The sequence below is a fragment of the Manduca sexta genome, chromosome 16 (assembly GCF_014839805.1).
Source record: "Manduca sexta isolate Smith_Timp_Sample1 chromosome 16, JHU_Msex_v1.0, whole genome shotgun sequence".
NCBI lineage: Eukaryota > Metazoa > Arthropoda > Insecta > Lepidoptera > Sphingidae > Manduca > Manduca sexta.
In genome coordinates, this window is record NC_051130.1 from 13,013,241 (window position 1) to 13,027,096 (window position 13,856).

General features: G+C 34.8%; 1 protein-coding gene across 1 annotated transcript; it reads left to right on the plus strand.

The window, feature by feature from the left end:
• Positions 1 to 6,121: 6,121 nt before the first annotated feature.
• On the plus strand, positions 6,122 to 10,310 carry LOC115450439 (esterase E4). The gene is made up of 3 exons (XM_037439453.1): positions 6,122 to 7,081; positions 7,708 to 8,963; positions 9,703 to 10,310. Exons 1-3 carry the CDS (start codon positions 6,902 to 6,904, stop codon positions 9,926 to 9,928), a joined length of 1,662 nt encoding a protein of 553 aa, XP_037295350.1. The 5' UTR covers positions 6,122 to 6,901; the 3' UTR covers positions 9,929 to 10,310.
• The last annotated feature ends 3,546 nt before the right edge of the window (positions 10,311 to 13,856 follow it).

The window sequence follows — 13,856 nt, forward strand, 5'->3', positions numbered from 1 at the left end:
AACTTAAATAATTTTTTTTAATATTTTTTATCAACAATCGGGCATAACGCAAAAAGGCATTTCTTATTTCAAATCTATCAAAGATGTGATGACTTTTCTAAACAAAACATTTGTAATGTCTAATTAATAATATTTATTATCTGATATCAATAATACTTATTAAGTATGTTCGTTGAAAATGATCACATCTTTTTTATTACATAAAACAAACTGGCAGTAAAGATCCATTAAAGTGAACATAGCTCGACATTGTGAGGTCAATACAAACAGGCTAGCATGGCGAGTCCGGCCCGATGTGTAGCAAAAACTCGAGCACTTGTAGACGAAGCAGCGATGCCGCCGCCACGCCACCCGAGGCGGCGATCGGCCACTCGAAAATGTTTCTCACAAATTAATTTCACAGCCATTGTGAGTTTCTTTGAAACTTGTAAACTTTTCCTCTCTCTTTTTCTTAAGTCCTTGAGTTTTCTTTACATTATTTTTAACGATTACTCGAGCAGGGAGGTCGGATCGACTCTGCCGCGGGCTTAAACTTTATTGACATTGTATAGAATAACTTTGTCAATGTCTTCTTTATGCTTAAATATGTTGTAATACTTAATATTTAAGGTCATTTGTCGATTAATTTAATTTTATGTCTACTGATTTCGAAGCATTGTCTTTACATTTAACTTGATAACTAGATAACGTTAGGTAAATAATATTATCTATCAGAGTGGAATTATCTCAAGACAATAGAGATTTTAAAATCCATTTTCAAAATTACGTGTAAGATTATAGCCCAACAGTAAATTATAGCAAATAACTCCAAGTCCGTATCGTAAGGCAATACAATGTGAAGATACCGGTGAGATCAGCGCAAGTTGCGACGTGTTGTGCACACGGGCCGCACAACTTCCCGCTGACAATTACCGGGAGCTGACGCCGCTCCTGCGAGGCTCCGGCTCACGTCAGAACAGTTCGGTAATTGTTTTAAATGGTTCCGAAGTGATTGGATGCTGATGGTGGATAGTTTTGTCATCAGTAAGAGTTGGAGTTGGGCTGCCCTCTATTTTGGGTTTTACGTATTACTTACGTGGGTATAGACTGTAAACCTACCACAATATTTCACCCTACATCTTGGTCGTTCCAAAAGTTGAATGGACCGCAAACCGCGTAATAAAAACTTCTTGATTGTCGTGAAGGATGAGAGGCATTCATGAATGCTGAAATGTTTAATAGTAAAAGTGATCTTAAATAAAAGAGGTCCTTTATTTATCACGTAGGCGAACAAAGTTGCAAATATGATACGTAAAAGAAATTTATAAGAATATTTATTAGTACATTAAAGATTAAGATGGTTTATTGAAAATGGCGGACAATTGTTTAATATAGTTACAGTTTCACGCTCTTCTATACAATCTATTATCTTTCCTATCAAAAAAGCAGCACATTGACAATAAGTAACATTATTTTCGGGACAGCTTAAAAGCGACGCGAAACGAAATCCGAACAGTTGCCAACAATAACAGAGTTATTTATCGCGGACAAAGTTACGTTTTCCGGAGCGTATTATAAACGCAAAATGCCACAATCCAGCGACAATTGGTATACATTATTAAGCGCGAGTCAGCGCTGCAGCGGAACGTGGCAGTACGCTAATTATGATTCATTCGTACTTTCTAAAGAAATAAACTAACAAATTATTGGATTGTTTGCTTGAGTTTTTCTGTTGTTGCTGAGTTAATAAGATAGTTTGCGGAGTTAAGTGGCTATATTCTGTTTATTGTTTTTTTTTTGTAGAAAAGGGCAAAGTAATAGGTAGATACGCTTCCATATGATAGTAAGGACTGTTATGAACTGCCTACATTTTATATTATTATGTTTTTATCTTTACTCGCTAATTTCTTTTAGATGATAAGGAAACTGGAATATATTCAAAGGAAAACTAGCTTTTGCCAGTCAAAGTTAGGTATTGTAAAGTAACCTCTATAATAGGTATAGCACATCTGTTAATTTCTAATCACAAGGTCCGCAAACCGGTGGAACCAACATGACCGTTTCACTCACCTCACACATGACGGTAGCGATAAAGCGTTTTTTGCCGGCGAAAAAAAAATAGGTGGATAGTACTTAATTGGTAAGCACACCTGCACTATTTTAGTATGTCATGTCCTGGGCCATAGTTTACTTTGCCATTATTTGTAAAGAAATGTGAATCACCAATGCCATTTTAATTTTCTTAGTTACTCAAAACACATTTACGTATACTTCGTCGGTATAAATTCATGATTAATATTTTAGTCTTGTTAGCGGGTGAATCATGAGCCAAATTTAATTAAATCTGAGTTGAAGAAAAGATTCCATTATTTCAAATCCATATAAATAGCAGTTGACATCCCAACAGACATAAATACAATAGTTCTTAAAGTATTAAAGATAAAAATCCGACTAATTAACAAAAGTAAATGAAGTCGCTGATGTCGTCGCCCTGTGTGCCGTCCCGGAGCGTCCCGGAACGTCCCGGAACGTCCCGCTCCGCTGTTAATCCGGGTAATAAAGAAAAATACCCGAGAAGCGACGGCTAATTGTTATAAACGGGGCAAACATGCAAATTGGAAGGCCGGGGCGGACTTCCTGCGAGTTTTAATTCAAAACTTGCGAGAATAACCGTCCAATGCGACTGTCCGTCTATTAGTAGCGTCCACTTCGTTATTTACTTTTGTTTGCTCGTGGATTGTCTTCTCTCGAAGATTACTGTGCATTCCAGAATACTCAAACTGGCTTAATTAAATCCTTGCTACATATTAGATGAGCTTCTGTGTGCGGTATTCCGAACTTTATCTATCGAGGCGGGATGCAACTAGTGTGTCCAGAGTTAGCCGAAGTTATTTTCTTAATAGAGACCAAGTCCATCATATCGACTGCCAACTCACATGTGATTAATGATATCTTATGTTGGCGTGAATGTTAGATATTGAAATAAAACTATTATGTAGTCCACCACGTGACCACGAACGCTGCAAATATTCGAAATGTCGGGAGAAAATATAATATAAAAACCGCGATAAAATCCGTAAAATAGTTTTATTTTAATGTCCCATGTCCCAATCAAACCTTTCCCAGTTTCGTCATACTAATCGATATCAACTATATACTTACACCAATATCTTTTAATTACCAAAACAATAAAAGGAGTACTTAAGAGAAGTAGGACATAAATGTGCAATTACAATTTTTATTAATATCTAAATAACAAAGCTATGTTAAAACTTTTATAAATCTATATCTATACTTATAATAAATCTGTAGAGAGGTCAATTCTGTACATGAAATATATTTCCAAAATAACTATCAGGGGGTGATTAGGGATCGATACTGATGCCAAAAATGCAATTAGTAAAATTTTTGTCTGTCTGTCTGTCTGTCTGTCTGTCTGTATAACCGTTATAGAAATAAAAACTACTCGACGGATTTTAACGAAACTTGGTACAATTATTTTTCATACTCCTGAGCTGGTTATCGTATACTCTTCATCACGCTACAATTAACAGTAGCAGAACAGTGAAGGGAAATGTTGGGAAAACGGGAGAAGTTACTCCATTTTTTAAACTTCCGTTGCGTGTACAACCGTAGTGGTTAAAAGTTCCTTCGATTTCACCAGGATCCCATCAGCAGACCCTGACCGGACAATCGGACCACCTGCATACCACCATACATTAAAAAAACATCCCGACAAATTGAACACCTCCTCCATTTTTGAAGTCCGAAATCCACGTGGGCGAAGCTGCGGGCGAAAGCTAGTACTAAATAAAATTATGGATACAACACGTAATAAGTAAGAAATGTGTATATTACGTCAGATTGATCATTGACATTCATTCATAAATACAATTTTTTTGTAAGAGACTTTTACAATACGACCTAATAAAAACTATCAAGTTTATGAATTGACCAATGGATGTTAGAAAACCAGATTTATGAATCAACGTAAGTTTTGACAAAAAATATATTTAGGGATAATTTTATGACATCTTTTTTTTTTATCAAACATGTGTTCTGTAACGGCAGCAGAATATAACGCTATTTTTATTTTTAGTAATTAAAACTAGTGGTGTACATACAAAGAATGGTCCGATAAATAAGTATTCGTTAATTGTAGTGTTTACATACTTCGCCTCACATCAAGAGAAAATCATTCAAACAGGCACAATTTTTTGTTGTAACCGAAGTTATTGTAAAAGGTTTTAGATTGTGGACAGCCGTGACAGTCTGCATTGTTACCAAAATAAAACTATAGTTGTCTTGTTACCATGACAGTTTGACAGCGAAGTTAATCAACCTGACTACTTCTTGCAATCCCCGGAATTATAACTTGTTAAGTAACATGATAGAAATTACTTGGGCTCCCAAAGTTTCTCTAGACAGTTTTTCCGAGCAATTTTAATGTAATGATAGACGATTTAGAATTCGTATACAACTTTTAATATATTATGTAAAATAAAATTGGATATAAGTAATATGTATGTTTAAAAAAAAAAGACGCGAGAGTTACGTCACCGTAATTAAAACATAAGAAGAAATATAAGAAGATAATTAAGTTTAAAGATAAGATTCAATGATTATATGTTTGAATAAATAAAAATCAGTTCTCAGCTTGTTCTCAGCGTGGACGGTCAAGTCCACGGGCTTTTAATGTAATATATTATTAAAATCATAAATACATATATTGATATTTTTAAAAAGCCCATCTATCCGCGACGAAATATAACTCGCGAAAAAATAAATTTAGTTTTTTATCAGCATAAATGTTTGTTACCGTGTCACGCTAAAAATACTCGTTGTATTCAAAGTCGAATATCTGAAACTTATTAAATTTCTTTGTAATATATCATACAGGGTAAGTTGGGGACAGACGAATCTAATAAAAAAGAAAATCTCATATTAAATAGCTAGTTATAAATGCACTAAGCCAACACCTCAGTCAATGGCCCGACGAACTATTAGATAATGTAATTTTTAAAATACCCACGATACAAGTTGTTTATTTTGGCAGGAGGCTGTTGACATTGACACACTGGCCTGTTACGAATATATTAATACAATCTTATAATTATTGTAATTCGCAAATAAAATGGCTAACGCGCCTTAATTGCCGAGGTTAAACTGCTGCTTATAATTTTAATGATTTTTTGCATGGGATCTATATTATAAACGTGAAAGTTTGTAAAGAGGTTTGTATGTTTATTGAGATATAGTCCCAAAACGGTGTATAGCACAACTATAATATTAGCAAAACTGCTGTCATTCTACCATTTGTGAAACTAGCACGAGTGACGAGACACTTTAGATTTAAGTTATATTAAAAGACTGAATGCGAGGTATGAAGAAAAGCACTTAGGAAAGACGGATTTGAAGGAAAACTTGTAACACATTATAATATTTAGGAATGTGTTTCCGCCTTTAATTCCTTATCTTTGCTCTTAGGTTTATATAAATGCATCAGTTTAAGTACTACTCTAGTATTAGCACTATAGAATTATAACCATTTTTTATTTCTTAAGGTGACAAGAACTACTCATACTCTTTTTGGTAATAATACTGTTAATTGTCAGTTTTGTCGACCATTAACCAAGTATTCTACTTGTCAGCCATTCATTTGTATACCAAATGAATTAAAAGTAACAATTTTTTAACATATACAAACCCAAAACCCTAATTTACTCCACTATAACAAAGATTGTAGGATAGAAAAAGAAACATTTATGTTCGAACAATACGATACGTGAATCTATGAAAATATTTTATTATATACGGGCAAAGCAAAATGATCCCCCTACACCTGATGAAGTGGAGTGGGAACCAATAGAATGTCGACTGATGAGAGATGATTACCCCTCGACAGTCGACACAATAATGTCGGCCTGTTTGAATCGGATATGCACAGGCTGAATTCAGAACACGACACACTTAAGTGAGCCACGATGGCGGGTTTTAACACCTTCTGTACGGTGGCCATTTTCTGGATGGATATAAAATATTTCCTACCACCAGCAAGATTCTAGAGTCTTAGACCATACAATATAGCAAAGCATGCATTGAGTAATAAAGATTGATATGTTTTGTAGAGAAGTCAACCATCTTCAAAACCATCATACTATCACTTCAGTTCCCATGTTTAGCATAACACGCGAGGGTAACAAGCGAGTAAGTTTTTGCATTCTTACGCAAGCTATTTGCTCACTGCTAGTTCACCTTTCGTCACTACTCACTCCGGCGGGGCCCACTCGAGTTGTGTATTAGATCTTATAGATTTAAACCTGTGATTTGTTTTATATAGTGTGTGAACTGTGGTTGTGATTTTTTTATTTTGAAGGTCTGTTGTGTAACATTTAAATGAGATGAATTAAAATTTGTTCAGCGACTGAATGATATGAGTAACTGAGTGAATGAAAATTGTTTTTATTGTGATTTTAATTATTTTATTAAAATTTGTAAATAATAGCAAAATTAGTTGATCAGACTATAGAATAACCAGCGATGGACATCAGAAAAATCTTTAAATGTTTGAATAAATTATAGTATGTTTAGTGTTTAACAAAATAAGTGATGAACAAATTTTGCACATATGATATAATTATAGTGCTTGCCAAAACTTATGATAATTTTAAAGCTCATTATAATTAGCAATGTGTGAAATACAACGCTACTTATAAATATCTTCATGGCTCATGTCATATCCAAATGAATTATAAAACAATATTCCGAAGGAATTTTGATACCTATAAGGTTTAATGCAGATTAAAAAAAAGTAAATATCATCTGTTTCCCGCTTAAATAAAAAATAGAATCAGCGTAAAAAAGGAAATAGAAAGTAAATTGAAAAAATGTTGCCCACTTCAACAATAAAAAATAGAATAAAATGAATTTAAACTTATTAATTTTGTGCACATGGTGTATATTAAATGGAAGCGTCGACAGCCTGGTGAATATTTTCACGCCTATAGTCCATACGAAGCAGGGTCGACTGAGGGGTCTAAGGAGCGTGGTTGGACAATATAGGTATTATGGCATACCCTACGCTGTGAGCGAGAGATTTCGAGTGAGTATTGTCTTTATTTACGTCAGCGAAGTTAAAATAATTATCACTTACTTTTATCGATCTAATTTTAATACAACATAAGATAACATTACTTTTTTATGTAAAAAGTGCTATTGTATTAAAAACTGTAAACTATTTTATACTTTGGCCCGTGGGAATTAGGTAACCGATTTCTCAAAAAGTCTTAAATTATTCTTAAAGCCTATGCAAAACTCAATAAAATTACCTAAATCGCAGGTCCAATTATAATTACAATAAATTTTATTACATGTATTAACAATTTATGCCAATGTTAAAGCAATAATTATCATAATCATTAAAATAAGAATGTAAATTGATTCAGTCACCCTGAGACATTCGATTTTAAGTCTTATAGTCGGCTCAACGTCCTTCGCGCCGGTACACGATGTTTGTTCGATATGAAGGTATAATATTATTATGTGACCCGCATTGTTTAATATCGCCCTCCAAGGTAGAGTTCTTGCTATAGCCGGCTCTAATTCCACAAAAAATTAAATTACTCTGGAAATAATGTTTATTCTTTACCTGATCGTGTTAGACCAGATTCCGCCATGAAACGATTTACGCACTAACTAAATGCATATAATCCCAATGTACTTTTCCAGCTGCCACGAAGTCCGCCAAAATGGAGAGGAGTCTTCCACGCGACCAAACGCTTTGGCTCTTGTGCACAAGCGCTTAATTTCCTCAAACTTGGGTCAGAAGATTGCCTCGAGCTTGATGTATACACTCCAAACCAAGTGAAACCTGGTGAGAGACTACCAGTCCTGGTGTTCCTCCACGGTGGAGCCTACTACTACGGCAGTAAATGGCAATATGATCCAGAATTCCTAGTCACAAAAAATGTTATAGTCGTTATTATTAATTATAGAATTGGCATCTTGGGATTCTTGTGTTTAAATAATGTAGCTAATCTTGGGTTGAAAGATCAGGTGGCAGCTTTGAAATGGATAAGGGAGAATATCGCTGTTTTTGGCGGAGACCCTGAAAATGTGACAATATCTGGTCAAAGCGCAGGAGCTAGCGCTGCAGCGATGCATTTACTATCCAAGTCTAGTAAAGGATTATTCCATAAAGCGATTTTGATGAGTGGAACACCTATTACTCCATGGGCATTTAATCCAGAACATAAGAAACCAATATTCGAAGATGCTGCTAAATTTGGTCGAGTTGGAGACGAAATGAATGCTTTTGAAATATTTAATAACTCCTCAGTTAGTGATTTGCTTGGAAACTGCCAGGACACATCAATTAATCCCAGATATTTCAAGTATTCTCCATGTATTGACAACGCATTCAATGAACCTTTCTTTCACGATACTCCTTACAACACAATCAAATCTGGAGATTTCAATAAGGTGCCCATAATCAACGGTTTCGTGGACATCGAAGGAATGTTATTTTACGGGTTAAATGACGACACAACCTTCAAAGATTTAGAAGATAACTTTACAGACAAACTGCCATCGGTATTCTCCTGGAACTCTCAAGAAGTGAAACAAGATATAGCGAGGAAATTTCGCGAACATTATTTTAGTAATAGACGGATATCCAAAGAACAAATAAGGGGAGTAGTGGACTTCTACTCAGACTGGATGGCGTATTCAACCTCTGATACATTTTCAAAGTTAATGACCAAATACTCTGACAAACCAGTATATAATTACATGTTTTCGTACGTTGGTGATAGAAATTTTGCAAAATTCTTCTTTGGATCGTCAACTGGATTGGAAGGAGCGTGTCATTCTGACGATATCTTCTACGCATTCAAGCCTGGAGGACTTCCAATGGTCTTATCATCAAGAGACAAACTTTTCATAGACAGATTTACTACGATGCTCACGAATTTTATGAAATTCGGGTAAGCTTATGTTTAATATAGAAAACATTATATCTGTAAATATAATCCACCACCACTGGTATGTATAGTTTCTGGCTACCCATAATATTACAAAAACTGGGGATCATTTATTTTCGTGGTTTTATACTTATCACTGACACAATGACAATACACCACCGCGAAAATTTTCAATACCTTTTACTGGAAGGCACTGCAATGCAATCAAAAGACTATGGCCAACAATTATGTTTAATATTTGAAAAATAAACAGGATTGCACACTGATACTTGACGGCAGAAATAGACAACATTGGTACTTATCCAAACCCCCTTTTACATAGACTACCGCAATCACAAGTAACATTAACCTCAGTCCAAATGGTAGAAATATCTAACAACACACTCAACGTATCTAGAAACAATTGCAACACACTACATGCGACAATGTTTGCTTGGTCTTCACATTACTCAGCAATTCAGTGAGTACACATCGCGATTGGCACACACGTGGAGAATTGCTAATCTGACGATTTGAAAAATGGCGTAATGCGTATAAAGTAAATGGGCTGAGTGAATATGTGTAGTAATGAACCAAGTAGGTCTGCGATCTGAGTAATACTAGATGGGTTAAGATGAAATTTTGCATATAGATAGTATAAGTTCTTGAGTAACATAATATAAGCATATTCGGAAAAATGTGTACTTCTAATGACACTTCAAAAAACCTATTTAATCAATAAATTTAACCTTTTTTATTTTAGCAACCCAACACCGCAACAAACTACTCTCCTACCAGTCCTCTGGCCAGCCACTACCGCCAACAACTCGCTCAGAATGCGGCTCGACCATCAACTGTCCGTGATAGAGACACCCACCACTCACAAGGGGGAATTCTTCTTAGACATGCTTTGTAAACATGGATTTACTGGATACGTGCCTTGTGAGAGATCTGTACATTACGGAAATACTGCAGATGTTAAATTATAAGGGATCCAAGTCGACTACAAGCTAGAAAGACGGTGTACCTTGTTAGCTAATGTACTATCTACTGGCCTACTAATCCTTATCAAGCCAATATGGTAGGATCAGAGTGGATACACGCCATGTTAGTTGAAAGCATTTATTGCTCAACGCATAGGGTATGTAAGAAGTAACAATGATACTCATCGAGTTTCGATTTGTAAGATTTTCGAGATTAGATTTGTATTTAATTCTATGCGACTGTATATATGGATAATGTAGGTGAGATTAGGTAATCATTTCTTCAAATTATATTATTTTATAAATCATTGTAAGTAAACAAACGTACATATTCTACTTGAGTTTTGCCAACAATTGTCAATGGTTTTAATTTTAAATTAAATTGATTTAAAACTATTAATTAATTTCTTTTTTTTATATCAAATACCCCTGCAGTACTGGCCGAAATAATGCAGATTCTAATAACCGGCAACTGTAAAAAAACCAGAAGTAATTCACAATCTCACGAAGGTACACAAATATGAATTATATAAGGGATTCTCAGCATATGTTGTACAAATAAAGATTTCGTTCGCGGACCAACGGGCAGACTAAATGAAATAAACTATAAATCAACAAACACGGTCGAGGGCGCTGCAAACAGTTCCCGCCGATTTATAAATATGCAGATCAAATATTAAAAGGAGAACCGCAAGATGATCCCGCGCCTGCCAAAGATTTAAAACAAAGACCCGTTACAATTTATGGACACTATAAGATACTGTCAGATTTTTTTCTCCTTCATGTATCTATTTGATACGCGACAATGTATAAGATCTTATAAAGTTAAATTCATGTATACTGCTCAGTTATGTAGCCTCTTGAAAGTTATATTTAAAAAGATCTATATTCGACAGCCTCGGCTTCTCTCACTTTATGAAAGTAAATCATAAATTGGTAAATTATAACAGCTATTGCATTTAAATCACAATTTAGCCCATACTTACTTAGTTCAGAAATAAATACAATAGTGTAATTTCTTATGTACGTAGTAAAAACTTAATTTCCACACGACAGAAGCCTTTGATGAAATTCCGGTCGAATCAAACATTATCTTACTCCTACAACTCAGTTCAGAGAGGAGTATCGTTTCTGGTGAAATGGCTGATCAGCAAACGCGGCTATGGCCCGGAGCGCTGCACTGGCTTCTCAGAATAAATATTCAATGTTTTCATTCAATCTCTCGCGGGCCACGCCGGACCTTGCCGAGCTGACGCGCCGCAGATATCGCTGGAAACGACACGAACTGCTTGGGAACGGGTAATACATAATAGGGAGAAAGAAAATACTGGACAATGCTACCAATCGTCTTTATGAAATAACTAGATTGCGTTTTATTTCCCGTTGAAATTCCAATATTTACTATTTGATATTGTAAAGGATTCTAAATATAATAAATTAATAAATCTCGTGATAATCTTACTATCTCCCTCGCACCAACGTATTATAATAGTAATGATGACACATGACTAATTTAACAATTTTTACAATGACGTACTGAGAGTTTATTGTTGAGCAGATTATTTTTATTGCACATAATTTTTGGTAATGAATACTTTTTATGGCAGGTTTACTTAAAAATGAATTAAAAGTGATTAAAAAATAATTTTCTCAGTGTATATTTTATAGCCAGCAACCTGATCCGTACTGAACATCCCATGTTCATGGGCAGTGACGATCACTGATCATCACTATATCCACGTACTACGACGGCCTTAATTAAACACGAATTAGCAATAATACAATAATATGTACTGTTAACTACAAAAGTTCCTGTACAAATCCTAAACTTCAAAGCGATTTTACACATTGACGTAATGTGTACTTCCGAAATAATTGAATGTAAAACAGTAAAGAATATTTAAATTGCCAAAAACGTTACGCATTAATTACATATGCTTTATCATAAATATCTATAACCTACAAAGGTATGTTAATTAGCCCATTTAATTTAATGATTCTTTCATTCAAAAATACAACTTAAACGATGAATTGCATTTTCTCGTTACAACTAATTAAGCTATCCATTAGTAGAAACACAGGGCACTTAAACTAAGAACATTGTACAGTCAACAAAAAAACCGCTGAACAAATTCAAAATTTCAAATTGCCTTTAAACTTTTTTCTTGGTATCAATAATCGTTTATTTGTTACTAAAATACATTTCAGAGATATTACTTTATTTTAGATGTATAGACGCGATTTATAATTTTCAATTTGTTTAGCTGCTTTTGTGGCTGGCTGTACACGTTAAGACCCTTCACCGAGTTCGTCACCTCAAAACAAGAACACATCTCACATATTGCAAAAGCAAAATGAAATATATTATTTTGTACGTTTCTCCTCTGGTAGTGACCTGCTGCCCATTGCTCTAGACAGAAGGAATTGCAAATCCCGAACCGATGCACGTCGAACCAAAAGATATGTTAAATTATTCGTTCAATATAAATATAACGGAAGTTAACAAAAACAGCACCGGAGTCTAGGGTTGTAGATGTTTGAACAAAACCCATAGGATTCCTCGATGTACTTATCCCTTTTTAATATCCACAACTCACGAATAAACGCAGTTTATCATCCTTGTAAATTAATTTACCTTAGAATAAAAAGACTTGGACTTGTATCGTTATACAAAGATTTACACTGCAATTGCGAGCGTCGTTTATAAAGAAGCAAAAAACTGCTGCTTATTTTAGAAAAATAGATGAGATATTTAAAAACTATAGAATAACTGTTTTTTTAAGTGATGCCTATTGTAAAATGATCTACTTAAGTATATGATGTTGTTTAATTTTGATACGTTATATCATTGAAATTCTGTTTCACCACAATACAATAATAATACCTCATGTAGAAAAGTATGCTTAATTAAAGAATCAAGACAAAAAATTATACCTAAATATACAGATTAAAATTGATTCATTCTAAAACTATTTAATTCTTAACTTCTGTTATAGGTGCTTAAAGTAATTTCAATCAAAATATATACGTACAGCCTCGACAACCCTACAGACGATGGGTAATTAAACCACCCTCGCATTTTAAAATCGACTCGAGACATAAATCCAATGGAAACAGCGGCGCAATCTCCGTCGAACAGCATTTATTAAATTCTGGAGTAATTTTTCATAAATTATCATAATCATTCAATGGGTCGTTATCCGACAGCCGTGAGCGCACCGCCGCTCTGTGCCGCCGCGCCGCATTCGTATGTTATTACCATATTGATGCCATATTTCAGTACGAGTGGATTTATAATGGCGCAAGAATCGGGAGACAATGTGCCCAAACTGGGGTCTAGGTGATATATTTTGTGGGATTCGGTGCCTTAAGTAGATTCGATCTAAACTGCGATAGCCTAGTTGGGTGTGGAACGGACTGCCGAGACGAATGTCCGCAGGTTCAGAACCCAAAGGCACACATCTCTGACTTTTCAAGAATATGTGGGTATTCTTTGTGAATTATCGCTTACTTTAACAGTGAAGGAAAACTACATACCTGATCTATTCTTGGTTGAAACTTGAAGGTATGTGAAGTCTACCAACCCGCACTAGGCCAATGTGGTGGACTAAGGCCTAATCCCTCTCAGTTATAGGGGAGGCCCGTACCCAGCAGTGGGACAGTATATAATACAGGGCTGATATTACTTTAGTATACATCACCATTCTCGTTTCTCTTTTGTTTCCTATTTGTGCATGTCGAGTTTACATATTGTTGATTGTACGTAGTAAGATTATTTTGAATATTGAACGCATTATTTATATTGTATCTATTACCTAGTGTAATAACCAGCTTTATGAACCTATAAAAAAAAATATCATAATTTAGACAATGGGAACAGTAACTTTTACATTGGATAGCAAACATCGTTTGCATGAAAAATTTGCCATAATAG